The following is a 26,280-nucleotide window of genomic DNA, read 5'->3' on the forward strand; positions in this document are numbered from 1 at the left end:
TACAGGATGGCAGGCAGGCCCAGGGTCAGGGTAGGCAGAGGTCAGCAATCCAGATAGGTGGGGTGAAGGTACAGGATGGCAGGCAGGCCCAGGGTCAGGGTAGGCAGAGGTCAGCAATCCAGATAGGTGGGGTGAAGGTACAGGATGGCAGGCAGGCCCAGGGTCAGGGTAGGCAGAGGTCAGCAATCCAGATAGGTGGGGTGAAGGTACAGGATGGCAGGCAGGCCCAGGGTCAGGGTAGGCAGAGGTCAGCAATCCAGATAGGTGGGGTGAAGGTACAGGATGGCAGGCAGGCCCAGGGTCAGGGTAGGCAGAGGTCAGCAATCCAGATAGGTGGGGTGAAGGTACAGGATGGCAGGCAGGCCCAGGGTCAGGGTAGGCAGAGGTCAGCAATCCAGATAGGTGGGGTGAAGGTACAGGATGGCAGGCAGGCCCAGGGTCAGGGTAGGCAGAGGTCAGCAATCCAGATAGGTGGGGTGAAGGTACAGGATGGCAGGCAGGCCCAGGGTCAGGGTAGGCAGAGGTCAGCAATCCAGATAGGTGGGGTGAAGGTACAGGATGGCAGGCAGGCCCAGGGTCAGGGTAGGCAGAGGTCAGCAATCCAGATAGGTGGGGTGAAGGTACAGGATGGCAGGCAGGCCCAGGGTCAGGGTAGGCAGAGGTCAGCAATCCAGATAGGTGGGGTGAAGGTACAGGATGGCAGGCAGGCCCAGGGTCAGGGTAGGCAGAGGTCAGCAATCCAGATAGGTGGGGTGAAGGTACATGATGGCAGGTAACACATTTCCATAACAATTTTTTATATTGCTACCAACCTCATTATAAACCTGAAATGAAACATTTGTTGAAGGGATAATTTGGCCCCAATTCACTGTGGGACGAATGGCCAAGAGAAAGAGGCTGAAATCTCCTGTCATTTACATTCCCTCGGTCTCTGAGTACCGGATGTGAGCTCGGCTGCTTGGTTTGGTTGTCCCGTGATAGCGTTTGACTGTTCTGGAGTTCCTCCAGATGATACCTAAGGGTGGTGTTCTGCTGCATCACAGATTCCACCTGGGAGTTGAGGGTGTTTATTTTAGACACGTAGGTGTCGCCCTTGCTCCGCTCGACCTCATACCTATCTGTCATCGTTTGCAGGGAGAGGTCTCGAGTGTGGAGTGAGAGATCCAGTGATGCGATGTCCTCCTTTTGTTTAGAGGTCACATTTTCCAACTTTCTCACCTGGTCTTTTTCATCCTTCATCAAATCAGCGACTTCAATGAGTTCTGCTGTTTTGTCCTCCAACTTGGTCATTGAGTTCATTAACTGATCGTCTTTGGTCTGCAGCTTTTGGAATAAAGCATTATTGCTTTGAGTGGTTTCATTCACAACCGTTTGCAGGGCATTAAGTTTCTAGCTAGCCCGTTAGATTAATCTAGTTTTGCGTGGACTTCATCATATTTAATTTTGGCTAAAACAAGTTGTTCCTTTAGAATACGGACTTGGTCAAGAGTTTGTTTGCATTCTTTGTTATAAGTGTTAGACAGATCTTCCAATTTATCTGTCCTCTCACACAGTTCCTCGTCTAGCAGTAGCTTATCCTTTTCGGCTTTTGATGCCAGCTCCCTGGTTCTCTCCACCTGTGCCTTGAACTCCCCAGCTTCCTGCTCGGGCCTCTGCTGGACACTGAGGTACTGGTGCACTGTCCATCTCTGCTGGTGGGCATAGTTGAGGGCTTGTTTATGGCATCGAATTCGAACATTTCCAGCCCCTCTGCATAGTTAGGATTTGCATTGTTGCTGACGTCAGCGATCAATCTTTCCATGGGTGAAGGTCCACTGATTTTTTTTTTTTTTTTTTTTTTTTTTTACAGGGACAGTGCACATTAATCAACGTTTCAGTAAAAGTGCCGGTTTTAGCCAGCAGGCTCATTTTCAACCGCAGTCCCTGGGCAGGTTATTAAAAACAATTACAATATAGACCATAAACCATAAACATAGCAACATAGGACAAGCAAGACATAGCATACAGACAGAGGAACATAGGACAAGCAAGACGTAGCATACAGACAGAGCAACATAGAACAAAAAGCAGCAAGACAAAATTCATAAAAGCAACAAAGTGTTTCCACACCTCACAAGCTACAGACAACAGACAACATGGAAAGCGGCAACACACAGCTAGGGACCATGTTCACAAATCTGATTGACCTTTAGCCATGTCTTCAAGCATTTTGTGAAAGTGTGATATGTGGTGCAGTTATGTGTGTCTGATGGCAGTGTATTCCAGACATGGGAAGCTCTCACAGAGAATGCAGATTTACTAAAGGTGCTTTTCCTTAGGGTAACTATACAGTCACCTCTCATGGCAGACCTTGTGGATCTGCTGCCATATGTCTGGGTTTTCTGTTTAACAAAACTATTGAGTGGAGGGGGGAGCCAGGCCATTAAGGATCTTGAATACAAGACATGCGTCGGTGTATTGCACAAGATTTTCCCAACTCAAGAGCTCATGTTTTCTAAGGATGTGACAATGATGATGGCTATTGGGCTTCCTATCAAGCACTTTGAGAGCCTGTTTGTAGACAGACTGAATAGGTTTTAATGTTGTACAGCAAGCTTGGGCCCAACTAGTCAAGCAGTATGTTAAGTGGGGGAGTATCATAGATTTGAAGTACAGTTTTGCTACCTCTGTAGTCAAACAATTTCGTATAAATCGGAAATTAGCTAGATTGAATTTAGTTATTTGAATTACCTTTTTCACATGCTTTTTAAAAGAGAGGTTGGAATCAAGTATGATGCCAAGGTACTTAAAATCGGATACCACCTGGAGCTTCTCCCCTGACACATAGACATCTGGCTCAGTAGCATCTGTTGCCCACTTTGTGAAGAACATGCAAACAGTTTTTTTCACATTGAGATGCAAACACGAGTCACTGAGCCACTTTGTAACCTGGACCATTACAGTAGTGAGTTCTTGTGCAGCTTGTTGTTTGCTCTTTGCATGCACATATATCACTGTATCATCTGCATACATTTGAACTTCAGACCCAGTACAGACAGAAGGCAGATCATTAATGTACAGGGTGAACAGGAGGGGCCCCAGTATTGACCCTTGGGGCACGCCCACATCATAGCTACGAGTGGGCGACAGCTCATTGCTCACTCTGACACACTGAGTTCTGCCTTCAAGGTATGATTTCATCCATCTCAAGGCATCAGGGGAAAAGTTGAACTTGGACAATTTTGTGATGAGAATCTCATGTTTAACAGTATCAAAAGCCTTCCTTAGGTCCAGAAACACAGCCCCAACAGCACCCCCTTTGTCCATCTTGGACTTCATATTTTCCAGAAGAAAGCAGTTGGCCGTTTCTGTGGAGTGTTTCGCTCTGAAGCCAAACTGCATGGAGTGTAATGTGAAGGGGCTGTTGTTGAGGTGGGCAATCAGTTGTTCTGCTACACACTTTTCAACAACCTTTGACACCACAGGTAGTATACTAATGGGCCTGTAGTTACTCACGTCAGCAGGGTCGCCTGATTTAAAGATGGCCGTTATTATGGCCGACTTCCATACCCTTGGAAACACACCGAGACCAATAGATGTGTTGGTGACCTTAGTAATGGGGCCAATGAGTGACTCTTTGTAGTTTTTAAGAAAGGTAGAGTCCATCCCAAACACATATTTGGCTTTAGAGTTCTTTAGTGAGCTAATCACCTTGTTCACCTTTGACTCAGAAACCTCCCTTATGATGAAGACAGGTTGAGTGTCATTCACTAGCACTGAGCCCAAGAAATCAGTGGAGGGGTTCTGTGTCAGTAACCTGACAGAGTCAATAAAGTAGGAATTGAAGGCTGTTGCTATTTCAACTGCATACTGTGTTAGATTGTTATTCACCATGATTTCTAGTCTTTTTGCAGTGTTACTATGGTCTTTCCCTGTTAACTTTTTTAGATTCTCCCATATCAATTTAGAATTTCCCTTTGCTTCACCAATTATGTTAATAAAAAAGTTTGCCTTGGCCTGTCTGATTTCTTTTATCACCTTATTTCTCAACATGGTAAACCTACGTCTGTCATGCTCTAATTTAGATTTTAGGGCTGTTTTTAGAGCATCTCGTTCTTTCATCAATTTCCAGATTTCTCCATTTAGCCAAGGAAGAGTGCTCTTTTGGCCAGGTTTGGATTTGATTTTCTTTAGGAAACCATTTATTGTAGTCTGGATTGTGGATAGAAAAACCTGACTATCAGCTTCCACATCTGTATAGGACAAGAGATCATTCCAGTTTATTCCCTTAATTGCTTTTTCAAAATAGTTTAATTCACTCTTAGGTATTCTGAGTTGATCCGGCTTTCTAACAGTAGAGAGGTTAAACCTGCTCTTAGACAGCTTTCTGGCTATAAGTGTCAGATTATGATCAGACAGCCCAGTAACCATATTGAATGATTTAGTCACTCTCTCTGGTTTATTACTGAACACCAAATCAATCTGTGTTTTAGAGCAACAAGTCACCCTGGTTGGCCCTTTAACTAGCTGTGTAAGGTCAAAGGTATTAGTGATCCGTTTGAGGGTTTTCCTACAACACTTGTCTTCATAATCAATGTTAAAATCTCCCATTAAGATGACCTCTTTCCCAAAATCACATTCCCTAAGCATGGTATTAAACTGATCAAAAAACATACTTTTGGTGGAAGGTGGCCTATACATTCCAATGAGGGTAAAAGACATTTGGGGACACAGTGTAACGTTCAGGCTGATACATTCCAGTTCATTATCACATGACCACTCAATTTGTTTACATCGGATATGTTCTTTAATGTAAATCATCACACCCCCTCCTCTTCCTTCAATCCCGTCTCTCCTGAAAACATTGTTGCCAGGCACAATCAAAGCAGCATATGGAGAGTGTTTATGGAGCCATGTCTCTGAGAGGCAGAGAAAGTCAAGGTTGGAGTCTGTGAGTAGATGTTGAATTTGATCACTTTTTGGAATGACACTACGAATGTTCAAGTGCCCCCCTAGTAGTCCCTTGGGCTTAGCTCGTGGGTCCCAGATGACTCGAGAGTGATTGACACATTGAAAAAAGTTAAATTTTCTGTGTTTTCTGACGGCTTGGTTTAGGCCGTTTTGTTTCGTTTTGATTAGGGGCAGTTCGGTAGCGCAATTAACAATCCCTCCCTGTAACGACGTTTGTCTGTTGTATGAAGAGAGTCAGACCGAAATGCAGCGTGTAGGTTATTCATGACTTTAATGAAGGAATTGCGGTACATGAAATAACTAAAAATACGAAAACAACAGACGAAACGTGAAACTAATACAGCCTATCTGGTGAACACTACACAGAGACAGGAACAAACACCCACAAAGTACAACGCGAACTCAGGCTACCTAAATACGGTTCCCAATTCGAGACAACGAGAATCACCTGACTCCAATTGAGAATCGCCTCAGGCAGCCAAGCCTAACTAGACACACCCCTAATCATACACAATCCCAATTAATACAAACCCCAATACGAAACACAACATATAAACCCATGTCACACCCTGGCCTACCCAAACATATACCAAAAACACAAAATACAATGACCAAGGCGTGACACTCCCGCCTGCACTGGATGCGGGGAACTAATTAAAATAGCTTGCGTACCAGAAGCAGAGTCAGGGATCGCATATAGCGACTCTGGTATGTTTGAAGAGTCAAAATCTATCCTGGAGCCGGGTGAGTCGAGAGAAACCATAGGACCATAGCACTCACCCACCTCCACAGCGGCCAGGATTGAGTTGTACATCCCCGGAGAGCAGGAGGGTAGTGAACAGGTAGTTTAACAGTTTCCGATAAATGTTGGACTTGTGTTTGTTACGCCTAAGAGGTTCAGTAGAATAAGGACCGAGGTAGACTTGGCCATTATTCAGAACATTATGCTATGCTGTGTACTGTCCGCTCCCGTGGAACAGTGAACCAATGTGTTTGGTGTTGATATTCTCTGGTAGTAGACTGATTGTGTCATCCCAGCAAGGACTCACTGAGATTATCAGTAGAGCAGCTACATAACTGACAATCATGGCAGAGTACTGGAGATAAAACGCATAATTGCGCTTTAACTCTTTGCATGAGTTACTTAACTGGGATCGGCGTACATCTGATGGTTTAGATAAAATTACAGCATTCGAATGAGAAGCGGCACCTGCCGCACCACCCTGTCTTCCGTCCGCCATTTGCATAGCAGATGATACATCACATCTGATAGTCTCAGTGGCAGCGTTGCAAGAGTTGTAATTTCGCACATACTTGATACCTACTGTAGTTTCACTATCATAACCAGTCCATATCATAATGCCAAAATACACTCATTACTGGGAAGGCGGCCAGGTGCCAGATTAGAGGGGAAATGGGTGGAAACCCATTTGATGGATTGCTCATTGTTATGATTATCAGTTATTTGAATTTATGTCATGTTTGGGTTTTTGAGTTGGAGGCTGAAAACACAATTTAACTCAGTTTGTAAATGTCAATGAATCATAAAGACTGGGTTAGTAATATGAGTTGGTTATTACTGAACTTGAAAAAAACGATTTAATTGATTAAATTAATTTGAATGATAAATCTAACCTGAATAGGCTATTTGGGAATTTGAACTTTAATTCACCTGAAAGAGTTGCGCTCTCTAAGTTAACGTTGAAAAGTTGAACTATGTCTCATTGGTTAGAACACATTCGTTTGTGTATTATTCCAATAATCAACCTGGAAAGGTAGTGTAGCAATTTAATGTATTTATTACATTGAATGAGCCAATGATATCCAATCAGTTGAGACTGGTAAGATTATTTAAAAATAATTACTGGTGATTCTTCACCACCAGAGGTCACTGTTAACACAAGCTAAAATCGACCAGGTACCAGTAAAGGTAGAATTTCAAAATACTGTAAAATGGTCATTAAGCTGGTAAAAGAGATTTAATTTATGAATCAATTTGAATGATTAGTCAACCCTGTATAGGCTACAGGAATTAGCTTCAATTAACCTGAAATAGTTGCTATATCTAAGTTAATGGGGAACAGTTTAATGATGTCTCATTGGTTAAAAATGGCTGCTCCCCTTTGTTAGCTTAGCATCTGGAGCAATGCTTTCTTGCGCTGGGTTTCCACCTCACCGCACAAGGGAAGTTCCCTCCAACAAGGGAACGGGTTTACTAGGTGAAGTCTCACGTTCAACCCTTGTAATGGCTGGCTCATATGTCCTCTGCTCTAGGAATTGCTTATGACCGAGTCAGGTCGCCCCTGAGAGCGATCGACAGAAATAACACTAAGTTGAGCCCGACTACCTGCATCGGCTGGTACTTATGCCCTAGCTCGTAGCATTCAGTAGACCCCCCTTACCCACTGGCTTTCATCAGAAATACCACAGGGGTGGTACACTCTTGACCAGTATCTGGGTGAAGTTGAACGTCACACACACACGCTTCTATCCCGCACTAGTCCTGCCTACAGCTATTAATGGCATATATGTATCTTGCTACACAATTGGTATAGAATTAACCCAACAGTGCGGCCTAGTCATATCTTAGATTCCCCACCAGGGGGCGCCAATATGTTGTGACGTTGAATTAGTTAATGTGACGACTGTTGCTCATCGAACGATTAAAGGTTTTTAATTGCGTGATTAACTTAATCAAGCAATTATTAACTCATGAACCTGGGGTACCATGGGAAATTAGTTTTATTGATTTTCTATTTCCCAAATTAACTCAAAGAATATCAGAATATCAATTTTACAACATTAACCAGTTACCTCTACAGTCTCGTTCTGAACGTCGTATAATCCGGGAATCTGCAAGAACCCGGGTCTCACCAATGAGTTCGTACCACGCCAATCTTAGTTGAGTATTTTTTACTAGAAAGCTAAAATTATGATAAAAGATATACATACAGAAATCCACATTCTAGGCTATTGATTAGAACTTAGTATGACGGGCCAACACACGATGACGCGTGTTACCCAAAATGGGGATTTAAAAGAGAGAGAAAAAGAGAATGTACACAAGAGAAATATACCTTTGGGTGAATTTGTCAGCTATGCCTATTCTAACCCTAGCCTTGACCCAAACTGCCGCTCTTATGTGTCAGAATATAATGATGTAATTACGTGGGGAAGGTCTTGGTGGATTCTCCATGTGGACCGTTCAGGCTGCTCAATGACGCACTTCTCCGGCGCAACTCTTTGGTTGTCCTTACGAGGTCAGTGTCCTTTTGGCTTAGGAGTCTGTTCCCTCGCCCTTGCTCTGGAAGGGCTCTTCTGAGGACAGACAGCTCTGTAGCTCAGAGCTCACAGCATTGGAATGAAACAGTGTAGATACCCCGATTCGATGAGGAGTGGAGTGGAGGCTAGGGGGGTTTAACTTGAATTCACCCGCTTAGATATAGCTACTCATCCGTAGCTTGGGTAGAAAAATATATCTTTGGCTTCAAACTTGTGTTGCGTTTTAGGTTTGCGACTTTTTTAGACCTCGGCTGCAGCTTGGGTCACGTAGTCTTATCTGTAAATTCTTCACGCACAGGTTTTATACCCTCGGGTCAGAAGTGGGTAGGACTGCCTTTAGGGCACTTCTCTGGGCATACCAAGTTATGGGCAAGGTCTAGATTAGACTCAAATCCAATTTTAGACAACTAACTTCACATTTCATCTTTACCAAAACATTCTCTTTTAATTGGACATTTTCCATACAACGAACAATGTTTTCGTAATAACGTCATCTATTAACCGTCAATAAAAAATAAAAAATACATACATTTTCATATTACCTCTATCGTCATGACCACCATTGTGGCTGACGGAAGCCATTGTTCCAAAGTCCCTTTATTTCATGTTTAATGTTCTGAGGCTGGTTCTCCATAGTAACAGGACAAAATACATTTGTCTGTGGCCTAATATTTAACATGTGTGTGAGGGGTCATAAAACCCCCACATCTTCAGACCCCTAGATCTCTCCTCCTCTGTTGGGGTTTGAGAGATAATCTGTAGGGTTGTGGTCTCCTGTAACCTGACCTGATCAGGACAGTCATGACAATATGCTATTTTTCTATTCAGTAACGTACCATGAAATATGTGGATAAGTTGCTGTCAATGCATCCCATCTCAACCTTCTTTATTGTGTGGGAAACAAAAGAATCGGGGTCTATGCTCACATCCTGTATGTGCTCCTGCTCGGGTGACTCTGTGCTGTATTGCTGGGGTCTTCCTCCACACTGCGTCATCTAGGATGACTTCCACTCTCTCCTCTGCCCTCTTGACCAGGTCAGGCTGTAAGTTTGGTTCCCTCTGGGGACTGGAGAGAGATGAAACTCCAGACTCCTCCCACTGAGAAGAGGCAGAGGTCCAGGTAGAGCCTGCCTGCCTGACTGTCTGACCCAGACTCTGTCTCACTGTCCTGCTTCTAACCTACTTAAAAATGTATTTGTTTGAATCAGCCCAATTATAAATGAAATAACCATGATTTACATAATTTTAAATTCAAATCTCTGGCTATTAATAAAACATTGTGGAAATAGGAGAACAAAATCGTCCCCATTATAATGCTCAGTATTTTAGAACATGTATCTTTACACTCATATCTAACAATCAGTGAGACTGAAGGACAGGCTTGGTGGGCACAACAACATCCAATCACGTCATACATTACATCATGTTTTCATCAATTATTTGTGTGTGTTCGTGTGTGTGCAGAGAGGCTCCTGTGGAGGGGGGGGGGGGGGGGTGTCAGTCAGTCAGTCATGGATAAATAGAGAGGCAGAGCTCAGAGATTGTCAGAAGGCGGACCTGACAGGGTCACTTACAGGACCAAACAGGAGCAGGATTATCTCAGCACTTTGATATTTTACTACAGATGGAGGAACTCGAAGATGTTCAATACTGTTTTCAAGACAGAAATTCTTCTTGCAGAAAGGCTTTGCCATTGACTTCAATTCACTCAGCAATCTACTTATTCATCTCAGTGATTTCAGCAGTTACAGTATTTTTGAACGTACTGGTGATCATCTCCATCTCTCACTTCAAGCAGCTCCACACTCCAACCAACCTGCTCATCCTCTCTCTGGCTGTGTCAGATCTCCTGGTGGGATTGTTTGCGTTACCAGTAACGACGGTAGCAATAATGGAATCATGCTGGGGATTTGGGGAACATTTCTGTGTGTTTCAATTCTACATCACTTGTTTATGTACTTCTTTATCTCTGGGCAATTTGGTCTTGATATCTATAGACCGCTATGTTGCTGTGTGTGATCCCTTATTGTACCACTCTAAAATAACAATAACAAGAACAATGTGTTCTATATCCATTAACTGGTGTTGTTGTATCATACACGATGCTGCTATTATAAAAAACTTTGTAAATGTACAGGTACCAAGTAGGTGTTTGAAAGAATGTTTTATTCTTGAAGGGTTCAATTGGGTTAATATCATTAGCCTTGCACTTAAAATGGTTGTCCCTTGCGCTATTATTATAACACTTTATTTAAAAATCTTTGTGGTGGCCAGATCACAGGCCAGAAAGGTATTTTCAAAAGAGGCTGGTGTTCAAACTGTACAGGAAAATAAGTCTGAGAGAAAAGCAACAAAAACTCTTTCTATTGTTGTTTTCAACTATCTCATATGTTGGACTCCATCTCCTGTTTCTTTCTTTCTTTCTTTTTTTGGTGAAAATGTATCATCATCCATCATCTGCTTTCTGCCACTTGTTAATTCCTTAATTAATCCAATAATTTATGCTTTCTTTTATCCATGGTTCAAATTGACAGCTAAACTTATTATAACTTTGAAGTTTATGCGTTCATAGTTCTTATGTTTTTATTCCCCAATTTGATTTGACAAACAGGTTTGATATGGTTTTGTTATAAAATTGTTGTAATTGCTTCTTTCATGTAACAATATTCTTTCATTACTTATCTCTGTGTTGTCATCATAGATACATGTGGTGTTGATACAGAATGATTTGGGTGGATTGGAATGACTTGGAGAAGGCATAAGAAGGTATAAGCTTGTTTTATAAAAGACATTGTAGTCATTTTGGGTTGTATATTCCAAATACCAACGCCTGTGGTAGTGCCATGTTATTTAATGGTAAATAGTTTGTGCGTTTTCTGAAAGCACATTTTGAGGATGTCATAAGTAATTATAAGCTGAGTGTACAAAACATTAGGGACAACAACCTAATATTGAATTGCACCCTCTTTTGCCCTCAATACAACCTGAATACAACCTGAATTTGTCAGGAAATGGAATCTACAAGATGTCGAAAGTGTTCCACAGGGATGCCGGCCCATATTGACTCCAATCCTTTGTGCTGTGGGTGACTGACCAATCTTAATACACAGGAAATTGTTGGGTGTGAAAAACACCGTTGCCCTTCTTGACACAATCAACACCAATTCCCCTGGCACCTAGTACCATACCCCTTTCAAAGGCACTTAAATATGTTGTCTTGCCCATTCACCCTGTGAATAGCACACATACACAATCCATGTCTTAATTGTTTTAAGGCTTAAAAATCCTTCTTTTACCTGTCTCCTCACCTTCGTCTACAATGATTGAATTGGATTTAACAGGTGACATCAATAAGGGATTGTACCTTTCACCTGGATTCACCTGATCAGTCTATGTCATGTTCTGTACACTCAGTCTTATATGTTGTTAAACATTACCCTCTAGTGGCTCATTTGGGACACAATGCCTTAAACAAGTACATTAAAGTTGAAATGTGCAATTCTTTATGATATCAGATAACAACCAAGTCTAACTCAATGGTGTATTGGGTAAGTAGTTGTAAAATGTAATAATATGAAATTGTGGGTAACACTTTATAATAATGTTCAGCTTTAAACCATTTGTAATCATTTACAGTTTGTTCACCATTTATTCATCATTACTCCCACATTTGTTAAATATTAGTCAGCTAGGTATTCTCACTTTTATAAATAACTACTATATGGAATAATGATTAAACACAACAGGGCAGAAGACTGAAGTAGACACTTCAACCTCAACACACTGGTTATGAACACTACCACTGCTCTCACTCCATTAATGCTTCCAGGTCAGGGGTCACACCAGAGCAGCTCTTTCAGATGCTGTTTACTCTGAATGTATATAGAGATTGCTGACACTTTATAATAACACCTTTTATTACAGCATGTAGAATGGTTGAGTAAATAGTTATGTATCATTACCCCCACATTGTTTTAGTAAGGTAGTTATTTTCACATTTATAAACAACTTTTTAAGTATGTAATAATGATTCATAAGTTCATAAGATGTTCAATAAATGTAATTATAAACCGTTTACTACTCATTAGTAAAGTCATTTTGCAGACCATAAACACATGACTTACTTCATCACTGTCAGTGTGCTGCCAGGTCGGGGGTCACGCCAGAGCAGATCTCTGAATTAATATAAAGATAAATATAAAGAACACTTTATAATATCACCTTGTAATGAAGCATTTGTAATGGATTAGTAAATTGTTTGTCCATACTTTATCATTACTCCCTCATTGGTTTTCGTAAGCCAGTTATTTACACATTTATAAACAACTTTTCTAGTATGTAATGATGATTCACAAAATGTTGAATAAATTTAATTGTAAACCATTTACTAATCATTAGTAAAGTCTATTTGCACACCCTAAACTCATTACTTTCTTCAGCACACTACTAAAACAGTGTGACTGTTTCGGAATAAAATGTTCAGTATATTTCCTTTAACATACTGTGTTGTTGTGTGTTTATTATCAATTTACAGAAATCTTCCCAATTTATTAATTACAAAATGTAGCTAACATTAGATAGTTAATCTAGAGATTTTTACCTTTGCCTCGATTCAGCAATCTTGTCCAGATCATTATGACATTTGTAGTTCATAATGATAGCCACATTAGCAGCTAATTAGCATTTCCTTTTTGTTGGGTAAATACAGGTGAATATATTGATTAAAGTCACCATGTCCTAGAGAGATGTACATGGTTATCAAAACGGATGCCAGGGTGGCCTACACGAAACACCACCCTTATTTTAAGTGTTTCTAAAATCCTGTATGGGAAAAATGAAGGGTGGAAAAAGGATCAGAACAATTTCCTTGTTTGACCATTAGTTTTTATGGGTATTATGACTCATACTGCGGTCATCTATCAGGGTTGCCATGTCCTTGGGTTTCCTGTAAAATTAGGCTACTTTGAAAACAATGTCACGGGTGAAAATGTATTGGTCAATGCCATGGCATTTGTGTTTATTTTTTATATTTTGTATATATTTCACTGTGACCTGCTGCTGACTATCAGGCAGTGTGCAGGCTCTGAGTGAGTGAGTGAGTGAGTGAGTGAGTGAGTGAGTGAGTGAGTGAGTGAGTGAGTGTTTAGGAGTATGGAGGGGGAGGGCCTGAGGGCTGTGTGTGTGTGTGTTGAGAGCACTGGGTGAGAGAGCACTGCTGCTGAGTTACGGCAGAGCAGTATGCACGAACGTGGTGTCAACTTTTTACCAGTTGTAGGCAGGCTATTTAGATGGTCATTATGGAGACACCCATTTCCAACCCTTTATCCATAAAACATATTAACACGCTAGAACTGATATAGCAGCAACAAAGTACTGGATGCTTTAGATAAATTAGATCTGAGGTGTTTTATGTTAATCATCTGTATAATTTCTATTTGTTGAATTCACAGACTTCATCCTCCCTACACCTCCGAGGTATATAACAGGAAATCTGTTCTATCAAAAATCATTCTGTCTATGGAAACGGAGAACATCAACACATTAACATCAACATGCCAGAGGGTATATCCATTGTACTTGAGGTTCTGGTGGGAGTTTACATCATTTAGATTTTTTTATTCTGCTTTAACTCTAAAATCCTAATAAACACTGACAGATAAAATATTGTTTTATTGTTTTAATTGTTAAGCATATTACTACTACTAATAATAATAATAGGGGAGGGGGGAGTAGTTAAAAACTTAACTACAAAATGTTCATCAAAAGGTTCTTCAAGGATCCATTAAAAGGGGTTATTTGAAGAACCCTAAAGGATCCTCCAGGAACCTTTACTTTTTGACTGCACAGACAAAGAAGATGATTTTGGACTACGGAAAAGGAGGAGGAGGACCGAGCACGCCCACATTCTCATCAACAGGGCTGTAGTGGAGCTGGTTGAGAGCTTCAAGTTCCTTGGTGTCCACATCACCAACAAACTAACATGGTCCAAGCACAGTTTGAAGAGGGCTCGACAAAACCTATTCCCCCTCAGGAGACTGAAAAGATTTAGCATGGGTCCTCAGATCCTCAAAAGGATCTACAGCTGCACCATCGAGAGCATCCTGACTGGTTGCATCACTTCCTGGTATGGCAACTGCTCAGCCTCCGACCGCAAGGCGCTACAGAGGGTAATGCGAACGGCCCAGTATATCACTGAGGCCAAGCTTCCTGCCATCCAGGACCTCTACACAAGGCAGTGTCAGAGAAAGGCCCTAAAAATTGCCAAAGACTCCAGCCACCCGAGTCATAGACTGTTCTCTCTGCTACAGCACGGCACGTGGTTTTGGAGTGCCAGGTCTAGGTCCAAGAGGCTTCTAAAAAGCTTCTACCCCCAAACCATAAGACTCCTGAACACCTAATCAAATGGCTACCAATACTACCTGCATTGCCCCCCCACCCCTCTTCCACACCGCTGCGACTCTCTGTTGTTATCATCTGAGCATATTCACTTTAATAACTCTACCTACATGTACATATTACCTCAATTACCTCAACTAACCGGTGCCCCTGCATATCGATTCTGTGCAGGTACCCCCTGTATATAGTCTCGCTATTGTTACATTACTGCTTCAATTACTTGTTACTTTTATTTCTTATTCTTACATGTATTTTTTAAACTGCATTGTTGGTTAGGGGCTCGTAAGTAAGCATTTCAGTGTAAGGTCTACATCTACACCTGTTGTATTGTGCGCATGTGACTAATACAATTTAATTTGATTGATTTACAGTCACATCATCCAGTGCAGCCAGAATAACAGCAAAGAAGCTACATTTGTGTTTGTTTAAGTCTTTTTCTAGTTACATTTATTTGTATACATCCATAATAATGAGCTAATAATGTACGATTTCACCTGGCGTAGAAAACGTGCTCTCTCTCATCAGGAAACTGTTGTTCAGAGGAGCTAGCCAACAACACAGCTAACACAATAACTTCAAATTCAAGCTGGAAACACAAACTAGCTGCATTTCGTTTAGTTTTACATTTCTTTGTATATATCCATACAGATGACGTCAGCTGATTCATGATTTTGACTGGCTGAGTCTGCCTGACTGTCTTGTCCCAACTCCTGACACGTTCATTACTGTGGGTGTCATGCCCTGGTCGAAGTATTTTGTGTTTATCTTCATTTATTTGGTCAGGCCAGGGTGTGACATGGGTTTTTGTATGTGGTGTGTATGTAGTGGGATTGTAGCTTAGTGGGGTGTTCTAGGTAAGTCTATGGCTGTCTGAAGTGGTTCTCAATCAGAGGCAGGTGTTTGTCGTTGTCTCTGATTGGGAACCATATTTAGGCAGCCATATTCTTTGGTTGTGTTGTGGGTGATTGTCCTTAGTGTCTTGATGGCCTTATTCTGTGTTAGTTTGCACCAGTTTAGGCTGTTTCGGTTTTCATTACGTTTATTGTTTTGTTGAGTTTGTGTTTTGATTCGTGTTACGTTTGTTTTATTAAACATGGATCGCAATATACAAGCTGCAGTTTGGTCCGACTCTCCTTCACCACATGAAAACCGTTACAGTGGGACAACTGCCGATCGAATTTGAATACCTAAACAAATGTCGGGGAGACAGACAGCAAGTTTGATACAAATCTCCTCTGTTTAAAACCAAATGCCTAAAAGACATGTGAGATACATACTTTTTAGAGTGGAGATTCAGTTTATAAATTGCCTGGCTGGGCTGATGAGAGTGGATTGTGCAGCGAGATAGAACAGGGTAAATAGGCATTTCAATGTCATAGCTTAGCTGGTAGAAACTTGGAATTAACACTGGCTACGATGCGGGGGATTAATCACTCAGCATCCATGATTAGACCCACCTGTTGTATAATTGAATCTGTTGGCCATCAAATAGTCAATTCATTTATATGCCATTGTAGGCTACTGTATCTTTCCATTTGATACAATAAATATGTTGAAATGATGATATCGCTGGAGCAGTTGTGTAAAGTACTTTAGTAAAAATACTTAAGTCATTTTTGGGGGTATTTTGGACTACTTTTACTTCACTGCATTCCTAAACAAAAGAATGTAGATTTCACTCCATACATTTTCCCTGTCATTTTCCCTGTCACCCACAAGTGCCACTTGTGTAGCCTACTTGGAGCCGGAAAAAAAAACAATTTAATGAATAGCCCATAACTTCAGTTTATTGTTGTAGCCTTGTGTTATTAGGCTGTTATTAATGGCCTTGTTCAATTAATTCAATTGGAAGTTATGAATTGTGATCATGGTCAGACATCTTCTGCTCCACATTTAATGTCAGTTTCATTCTGGACTTTTCCCTGAAATGTGATGTTGGCCTATAAGGGGCTATAGGTTACTAGCTCAGCAAACCAAGTGGAATTGCAATTATTAACCCAGATTTTAGTCTCTAGCCTATGCCTATTGGAATAACAAGTCAATCTCGCAAATAGGCCATTTACAGTGGTCTGTAATCTTGACATCTGACACAATAACTGCACATCTTTTGAAATTTGTCCAATGATTTTTTTATTATTATACATTTTTAGGGTGGGAAAAAAGTTTGTTCAAGTGTTTTTTCATAGAGAATTAGATATCCTGCGTCCAACTTTCATCACTCAAACAGGATTTAATAATTACAATTATAAACTTGGTGGTTTGAGCCCTGAATGCTGATTGGTTGAAAGCAGTGATATATCAGACCATATCAGGTGTGACAAAAACATGTTTATAATAGCAATAAGGCACCTCAGGGGTGTGTATCCAAAGAACAGCCCTTAGCTGTGGTATTTTGGCCGTATAGCCAACCACACGTCCTCAACGTCCTCCAACCTGCTCCACTACAGCCCTGTCGATGAGAATGGGGGTGCTCGGTTCTCCTTTTCCTGTGGTCCACAATCATCTCCCTAGTCTCGGTTCCGTTTAGGGATAGGTTGTTATTCTGGCACCACACTGCCAGGTCTCTGACCTCCTCTCTATAGGCTGTCTCGTCGTTGTCGGTGATCAGGATAACGCACCCCTGAGGGGCTTCGGTGTTGATGATCAGCGTGGCAGATGTGTTGTTACTTACCCTCACCACCTGGTGGCGGCCCATCAGGAAGTCCAGGATCCAGTTGCAGAGAGAGGTGTTTAGTCCCAGGATCCTTAGCTTAGTGATGAGCTTTGAGGGTACTATGGTGTTGAACGCTGAGCTGTAGTCAATGAACAGCATTCTCAAGTAGGTATTCCTTTTGTCCAGGTTGGTAAGGGCAGTGTGGAGTGCAATAGAGATCGCATTATCTGTGGATCTGGCAGTATGCAAATTGGAGTGGGAATAGGGTTTCTGTGATAATGGTGTTGATGTGAGCCATTACCAGCCTTTCACTATGTGCTCTTTATACAGTGGCTTGCAAAAGTATTCACCCCCCTTTCATTTTTCCTATTTTGTAGCCTTACAACCTGGAATTAAAATAGATTCTTGGGGGGTTTGTATAATTTGATTTACACAACAAGCCTACTACTTTGAAGATGCAAAATATTTTTATTGTGAAACAAACAAGAAATAAGACAAAAAACAGAAAACTTGAGAGTGAACCTCCGTCCCAGCTTAAATCTCTGGAAAACTGAAACAGGTTTCCCTCAAGAATGTCCCTGTATTTAGTGCCATCAATATTTCCCTCAATTCTGACAAGTTAACCTGTCCGTGCCAATTAAAAACATCCCTGCAGCATGATGCTGCCACCACCGTGCTTTACTGTGTGGATGGCGTTCTCTGGGTGATGAGAGGTGTTGCTTTTGCGCCAGAGTCCCTCCCTCCACGTGTTTGGGGAGTCTCCCACATGCCGTTAGGCGAACACCAAACGTGTTTGCTTATTTTTGTCTTTAAGACATGGCCTTTTCTGGTCACTCTTCCGTAAAGCACAGCTCTGTGGAGTGTACGACTTACAATGGTCCTATGGACAGATTCTCCAATCTCCACTGTGGAGCTATGCAGCTTCTCCAGGGTTATCTTTGGTCTTCTTGTTGCCATCCTGATTAATGCCCTCTTTGCCTGGTCCTTGAGTTTTGGTGGGCGGCCCTCTTTTGGCAGGTTTGTTGTGGTTCCATATTCTTTCCATTTTTTAAAGAATGGATTTAATGGTGCTCCGTGGGATGTTTCGTGGGATGTTTCGTATATTTTCAAAGTTTCGCATATTTTTTTATAACCCAACCCTGATCTGTACTTCTCCACAACTTTGTCCCTGACCTGTTTGGAGAGCTCCTTGGTCTTCATGGCACCTCTTGCTTAGTGGTGTTGCAGACTCTGGGACATTTCAGAACAGGTGTGTATATATACTGAGATCGTGTGACAGATCATGTGACACTTAGAAATTGCACACAAGTGGACTTTATTTAACTAATTATGTGACTTCTAAAGGTAAATGGTTGCACCAGATATTATTTAGGTGAATTCTTTGAAACAAGTTATTTTCTAAATTTCACTTCACCAATTTGGACTATTTTGTGTATGTCAATTACATGAAATCCTAATTAAAAGAAATGTAAATGACAGGTTGTAATGCACCAAAATAGCAAAAACGCCACGGTGGATGAATACTTTTGCAAGGCAGTGTTTTAAAGTGACCTTTTCAAATAAAATATGCACTACTTTTCTGAAAATATTTCCCCAAAAGGCACAGTGTTTCCATGATCCGATCTCGACTTGCTTCAGTATTTAGTTCTCAAGCGAGCGGAGAAAGGCTATTTGGAGAATGTAATGTCAGTTGGTGTCCATCCAAATGGTTAGAAGGCGCACGTCTGATATTTGCCATTTATCGCGTCTGTGATAGCCAAACTCATAGACGTATTCACAGTCTGGTCTGCTCTCTATACTTCTCATATGCATTGGTCAACCAACACTGGTGGCTGGAGAGAAAGGTCACGTTTCACTTCTCAGACGTTGCATGCATCAACCAATCGTTGTGTGCCACATTGTTATAACATGTGCTTAATTGATATGGCTGTACATCTTCTTCTCATTGATTTCAGCAGTTACAGTATTTTTGAACATACTGGTGATCATCTCCATCTCTCATTTCAAGCAGCTTCACACTCCAACCAACCTGCTCATTCTCTCTCTGGCTGTGGCAGATCTCCTGGTGGGACTGATTGTGATACGAGTAACGATGATAGCAGTAATGGAAACATGCTGGATTTTTTGGGAAATATATTTTATTTCTACATCACTAGTTGTTGTACTTCTTTATCTCTGGGCAGTTTGGTCTTGATATCTATTGACCGCTATGTTGCTGTGTGTGATCCCTTATTGTACCACTCTAAAATAACTGTCACGCCTTGGTCATTGTATTTTGTGTTTTTGTTATATGTTTGGGTAGGCCAGGGTGTGACATGGGTTTATATGTTGTTTTCGTATTGGGGTTTGTATTATTTGGGATCGCGGCTGATTAGGGGTGTTAGGCTTGGCTGCCTGAGGCGATTCTCAATCAGAGTCAGGTGCTTATCGTTGTCTCGTTTGTATTTCGTGGGTGATTGTCTTTGTGTAGTATTCACCAGATAGGCTGTAATTAGTTTCACGTTCCGTTTGTTGTTTTCGTCTTTCAGTTATTTCATGTACCGTCATTTCTTTCATTAACGTCATGAGTAACCAACACGCTGCATTTCTGTCCGACTCTCTTTCTTCAACAGACGAACGCCGTTACAATAACAATAACAAGAATGATGTGTTGTATATCCATTACCTTGTGTTGTTGTTTCATATATTTGTATTTGTGTTTATTATGGATCCACATTAGATGCTGCACTCTTTCTGGGGTCCAGCAAAATTAAGACAGTTTATAGAATTTCAAACATAACAATACACTCACAGATTTCATAACGCACTGTGCCCCCTCAGGCCCCTACTCCACCACTACCACATATCTACAGTACTAAATCCATGTGTATGTATAGTGCGTATGTTATCGTATGTGTGTGTGTATGCATGTGTCTGTGCCAATGTTTGTGTTGCTGTTCCATAAGGTGCTTTTGTTCATCTGTTTTTTAAATCTAATTCTACTGCTTGCATCAGTTACTTGATGTGGAATAGAGTTCCATGTGGTCATGGCTCTATGTAGTACTGTGTGCCTCCCATAGTCTGTTCTGGACTTGGGGACTGTGAAGAGACATCTTGTGACCTCTTGTGGCATAATGATGCTGCTATTATAAAACATATTTGTAACTGTACAGGTACCCAGAACCTGTTTGAATATAATTGACCTTGTAATTACAATGGTTGTCCCGTGCTCTATTATTATAACACTTTATATGAAAATCTTGGTGGCCAGATCACAGGCTAGAAAGGTGTTTTCAAAAGAGGCTGCCAATGTGTCTCAAACTGTACAGGCAAATGAGTCTGAGAGAAAAGCAGCAAAAACTGTAGCAATTGTTTTTCCCAACTATCTCATTTGTTGGATTCCAATTAAATTGTATTTAATTTTATTTAAATAGTTAATGTTTCATCATTCTTTATCAGCTTTTTCCACTCGTTAAATCCGCAATTAATCCAATAATTTATGCTTTCTTTTATCCATGGTTCAAAGTGACAGCTAAGCGTATTTTAACTAGAGTGAAGTTAAGGTGTTCATAGTTCCTATGTTTTTATTCCCTACTTTGACATAGTTATGTTATACTATTTGTTGTTGTTATTGCTTCTTTCATGTAACAATATGTTGACATTACTTCGCTGCACGTTCTCGTCATTATAGATACATGTGGTGTTTATACAGAATCATTTGGGTGGATTGGCTTGGAGTGACTTGGATAAGGCATAAGAAGGATTAAACTTGTTTTATAAATACATCGCAGTTATTTTGGGTTGTATATTCCAAATACCAATGTCTGTAGATGTTCAATGTTATTTAAGGATAAACTGTACGTAATAATTCTAAAAGTACATTTTGAGGATGTCATGTATCATACCGTTTGTTGTTTAACATCACCCTCTAGTGGCATAATTGGGACACAATACCTTTAACAAGTGTAGAAAAGTTGCATGATCCTAGATGATATCACATATCACAACTTCCAGGTCTCACTCAATGTTGTATTGTAATAGTTCACGGTCAAAATGCAATTTTTAACAACATTCAGTAATCAGGCATTTACAGTTTGTTCACCAAATTACTCATTACTCCCACATTTGTTCAATGTTAAATGACTACTATTTGTATTAATTATTAAACACAACAGTACAGGAGACCACAGCAGACACTTCAATTTCAACATACTGGGTATGAACACTATCACTACTCTCACTACCAGTACTCTCACTACCACCACTCTCACTACCACTACTCTCACTACCACTACTCTCACTACTACTACTCTCACTACCACTACTCTCACTACACTAATCTCACTACCACCACTCACTACCACTACTCTCACTACCACTACTCTCACTACACTACTCTCACTACCACTACTCTCACTACACTAATCTCACTAACACTACTCTCACTACCACTACTCTCACTACCACTACTCTCACTACCACTACTCTCACTACACTAATCTCACTACCACCACTCTCACTACCACTACTCTCACTACCACTACTCTCACTACACTACTCTCACTACCACTACTCTCACTACACTACTCTCACTAACACTACTCTCACTACCACTACTCTCACTACCACTACTCTCACTAACACTACTCTCACTACCACTACTCTCACTACCACTACTCTCACTACACTAATCTCACCACCACTCTCACTACCACTACTCTCACTACCACTACTCTCACTACACTACTCTCACTACCACTACTCTCACTACACTACTCTCACTACCACTACTCTCACTAACACTACTCTCACTACCACTACCACTACTCTCACTACACTACCACTACTCTCACTACACTACTCTCACTAACACTACTCTCACTACCACTACTCTCACTACACTACCACTACTCTCACTACACTACTCTCACTAACACTACTCTCACTACCACTACTCTCACTACCACTACTCTCACTACCACTACTCTCACTACACTAATCTCACTACCACCACTCTCACTACCACTACTCTCACTACCACTACTCTCACTACACTACTCTCACTACCACTACTCTCACTACACTACTCTCACTAACACTACTCTCACTACCACTACTCTCACTACCACTACTCTCACTAACACTACTCTCACTACCACTACTCTCACTACCACTACTCTCACTACACTAATCTCACTACCACCACTCTCACTACCACTACTCTCACTACCACTACTCTCACTACACTACTCTCACTACCACTACTCTCACTACACTACTCTCACTACCACTACTCTCACTAACACTACTCTCACTACCACTACCACTACTCTCACTACACTACCACTACTCTCACTACACTACTCTCACTAACACTACTCTCACTACCACTACTCTCACTACACTACCACTACTCTCACTACACTACCACTACTCTCACTACACTACTCTCACTACACTACTCTCACTACCACTACTCTCACTAACACTACTCTCACTACCACTACTCTCACTACCACTACTCTCACTACCACTACTCTCACTACCACTACTCTCACTACCACTACTCTCACTACACTACTCTCACGACACTACTCTCACTACCACTACTCTCACTACACTACCACTACTCTCACTAACACTACTCTCACTAACACTACTCTCACTAACACTACTCTCACTACCACTACTCTCACTACCACTACTCTCACTACCACTAATCTCACTACCACTACTCTCACTACCACTACTCTCACTACACTACCACTACTCTCACTACACTACCACTACTCTCACTACCACTACTCTCACTACCACTACTCTCACTACCACTAATCTCACTACCACTACTCTCACTACCACTACTCTCACTACACTACCACTACTCTCACTACACTACTCTCACTACACTACTCTCACTAACACTACTCTCACTACCACTACTCTCACTACACTACCACTACTCTCACTAACACTACTCTCACTAACACTACTCTCACTAACACTACTCTCACTACCACTACTCTCACTACCACTACTCTCACTACCACTACTCTCACTACCACTACTCTCAATACCGGTCCTCTCACTACCACTACTCTCACTACATTACTGCTGCCAGGTCAGGGGTCACACCAGAGCAGCTCTCAGATGCTGTTTACTCTGAATGAATATAGAGATTAGTAACACTTCATAATAACACTTTGTAATAAACCATTTATATTGGATTAGTAAATAGTTCATTCATCATTAATTTATCATTACTCCCAGATGTGTTTTAGTGAGCTAGTTATTCACACATTTACAAACAACTGTTATAGTTTGTAGTAATGATTCAAAAGTTCATAAGATGTTCAATAAATGTAATTATAAACCGTTTACTACTCATTAGTAAAGTCATTTTGCAGACCATAAACACATGACTTCCTTCAGCACACTACAGTGTGACTGTTTCAGAATAAAATGTTTCATTTAACATCCTCTGTGTTGTTTTGTGTTTATACTTTAACCATTGATATGTTCTAGATAATTTTGAGAATAGTCCATTCAAATAAATGTTGCGGCCACCATGGTATTTGTCCCTATACATATTTTTATATGTTTAAAAAAATATATATATTTCACTGTGACCTGTAGCTTTTGACTATCAAGCAGTGTGCAGGCTGTTACTGAGTGGGGAGGGCCGGAGGTGTGTGTGTGTGTGTGTGTGTGTGTGTGTGTGTGTGTGTGTGTGTGTGTGTGTGTGTGTGTGTGTGTGTGTGTGTGTGTGTGTGTGTGTGTGTGTGTGTGTGTGTGTGTGTGTGTGTGTGTGTGTGTGTGTGTGCGTGCGTGTTGAGAGCGCACTAAAGTCAAAGGTTGAGTCATGGTGACAGTGCATCATGCACACACGTGGTGTCATCTTTTACCAGTTGTAGGTAGGCTATTTAGATTGTCATTATGGAGACACCTGTATTTCCAATCCATTTTTCCATAAAGTTATTGAGATAATTAGGAAAGGAATATCGATGTACACTAAGAAGCAAAATGTATGAAGAGAAAATATCAAATCAAATCACACTTATTTTATATAGCCCTTCGTCCATCAGCTGATATCTCAAAGTGCTGTACAGAAACCCAGCCTAAAACCCCAAACAGCAAGCAATGTAGGTGTTGAAGCACGGTGGCTAGGAAAAACTCCCTAGAAAGGCCAAAACCTAGGAAGAAACCTAGAGAGGACCCAGGCTATGAGGGGTGGCCAGTCCGCTTCTGGCTGTGCCGGGTGGAGATTATAACAGAACATGGCCAAGATGTTCAAATGTTCATAAATGACCAGCATGGTCAAATAATAGGTCTGGGACAGGTAGCACGTCCGTTGAGCAGGTCAGGATACCATAGCCGCAGGCAGAATAGTTTAAACTCTTTCCATTATCACTTAAATGTACCATTCTCCACATTTAATATCAGTTTCATTGTGGACTTTTTCCCATAACACGAGCACACAAGGGAGTTTCTAGCTTCCATTTCAAATGTCAACTTGTGCAGCGTTCGAGACACAAGAACTGAGCATGTGTAAAACCCATAGGGTTAACCCATTAGAAAAGTCAACATGAGAAAATAATTTACTTTAAACCATTTCTGAGTGAATTTATCTAAAGCTTTTAGAGCGCCTAAAGTCACTTTCCAGTGCTTTGTTGCTCTTTTATCAGTTCTAGCATGTTAAAATGTTTTATGGCAAAAGGGTTTATTGGATAAATGTTGCAATTAATATAAAAAAATATATGTTTTCAGGCCTTGTGAGTGAGTTTTGAGAAGTAATGTGTGTGGCTCACAATTGGCCCAGTGTCCCCCCGGTTAGGGGAAGGTTTTGGTCAGGGTAGGCTATCATTTTAAAATAAGAATTTGTTCTTAACTGACTTGCCTAGTGTCATGATCGTCGTAGGAATTATCGGACCAAGGTTCAGCGTGATATGGTTTCCACATGTTTATTAACTGAAACACACAAAAACCATAAAGAATGAACTAAAGGTGAAGACAATGGCATGCTCACAGGCAACTACACATAAACAAGATCCCACAAACCCCAGGCGTGAAAAATAACTACTTAAATATAATCCCCAATTAGAGACAACGATTACCAGCTGCCTCTAATTGGGAATCACACCAAATTAGAAAAAGAAACTAGAACACAACATGGACATACTAGATCACCCCCTAGTCACGCCCTGACCTACTACACCATAGAGAAACAATGGCTCTCTATGCTCAGGGTGTGACACCTAGTTAAATAAAGGTAAAAACAATTTTTTATATTAGGCTAGTTTTCAGGCCTTGTTGGCAGGTTTTGAGAGAAATGTTATGTACAGTCAATCAAATATATTTATAAAGCCCTTTTTACATCAGCCAATGTCACAAAGTGCTATACAGAAACCCACCCTAAAACCCCAAACAGCAAACAATGCAGATGTAGAAGCACAGTGGCTAGAAAAAACTCCCTAGAAAGGAAGGAACCTAGAAAGAAACCTATAGAGGAACCAGGCTCTGAGGAGTGGCCAGTCCTCTTCTGGCTGTGCCGAGTGGAGATTATAACAGTACATGGCCAAGATGTTCAAACATTTATAGATGACCAGCAAGGTCAAATAATAATAATCACAGTGGTTGTAAAGGGTGTAACTACTCTGAGACAAGGCCGAGTATAGCCTACGAAGATCTCCCCTACGAAGATCTCGCCCGGCTGATTTGTAGGGGTCCAGATTTTGCAGCTCTTTCAGAACATCAGCTATCTGGATTTGGGTAAAGGAGAAGTGGGGGAGGTTTTGATGAGTTGCTGTGGGGAGCGCAGGGCTGTTGACCGGGGTAGGGTAGCCAGGTGGAAAGCATGGACAGCCATAGAAAAATGCCTATTGAATATCTCAATTATTGTGGATTTATCGGTAGAGACAGTGTTTTCTAGCCTCCATGGACTTTACAGTGTCCCATAACTTTTTTGAGGTTGTACTACAGGATGCACATTTCTGTTTGAAAAAGCTAACATTAGCTTTCCT

The 26,280-nt window shown here is 41.1% G+C and overlaps 1 protein-coding gene across 1 annotated transcript; it reads left to right on the top strand.

Annotated features, from left to right (window-relative positions):
- Window positions 1–9,797: 9,797 nt before the first annotated feature.
- On the top strand, window positions 9,798–12,307 carry LOC124030949 (trace amine-associated receptor 13c-like). Its single transcript, XM_046342068.1, has one exon. It carries the CDS (start codon window positions 9,857–9,859, stop codon window positions 10,802–10,804), a length of 948 nt encoding a protein of 315 aa, XP_046198024.1. The 5' UTR covers window positions 9,798–9,856; the 3' UTR covers window positions 10,805–12,307.
- The last annotated feature ends 13,973 nt before the right edge of the window (window positions 12,308–26,280 follow it).

Source organism: Oncorhynchus gorbuscha, linkage group LG01 (genome assembly GCF_021184085.1).
Source record: "Oncorhynchus gorbuscha isolate QuinsamMale2020 ecotype Even-year linkage group LG01, OgorEven_v1.0, whole genome shotgun sequence".
NCBI classification, from domain to species: domain Eukaryota; kingdom Metazoa; phylum Chordata; class Actinopteri; order Salmoniformes; family Salmonidae; genus Oncorhynchus; species Oncorhynchus gorbuscha.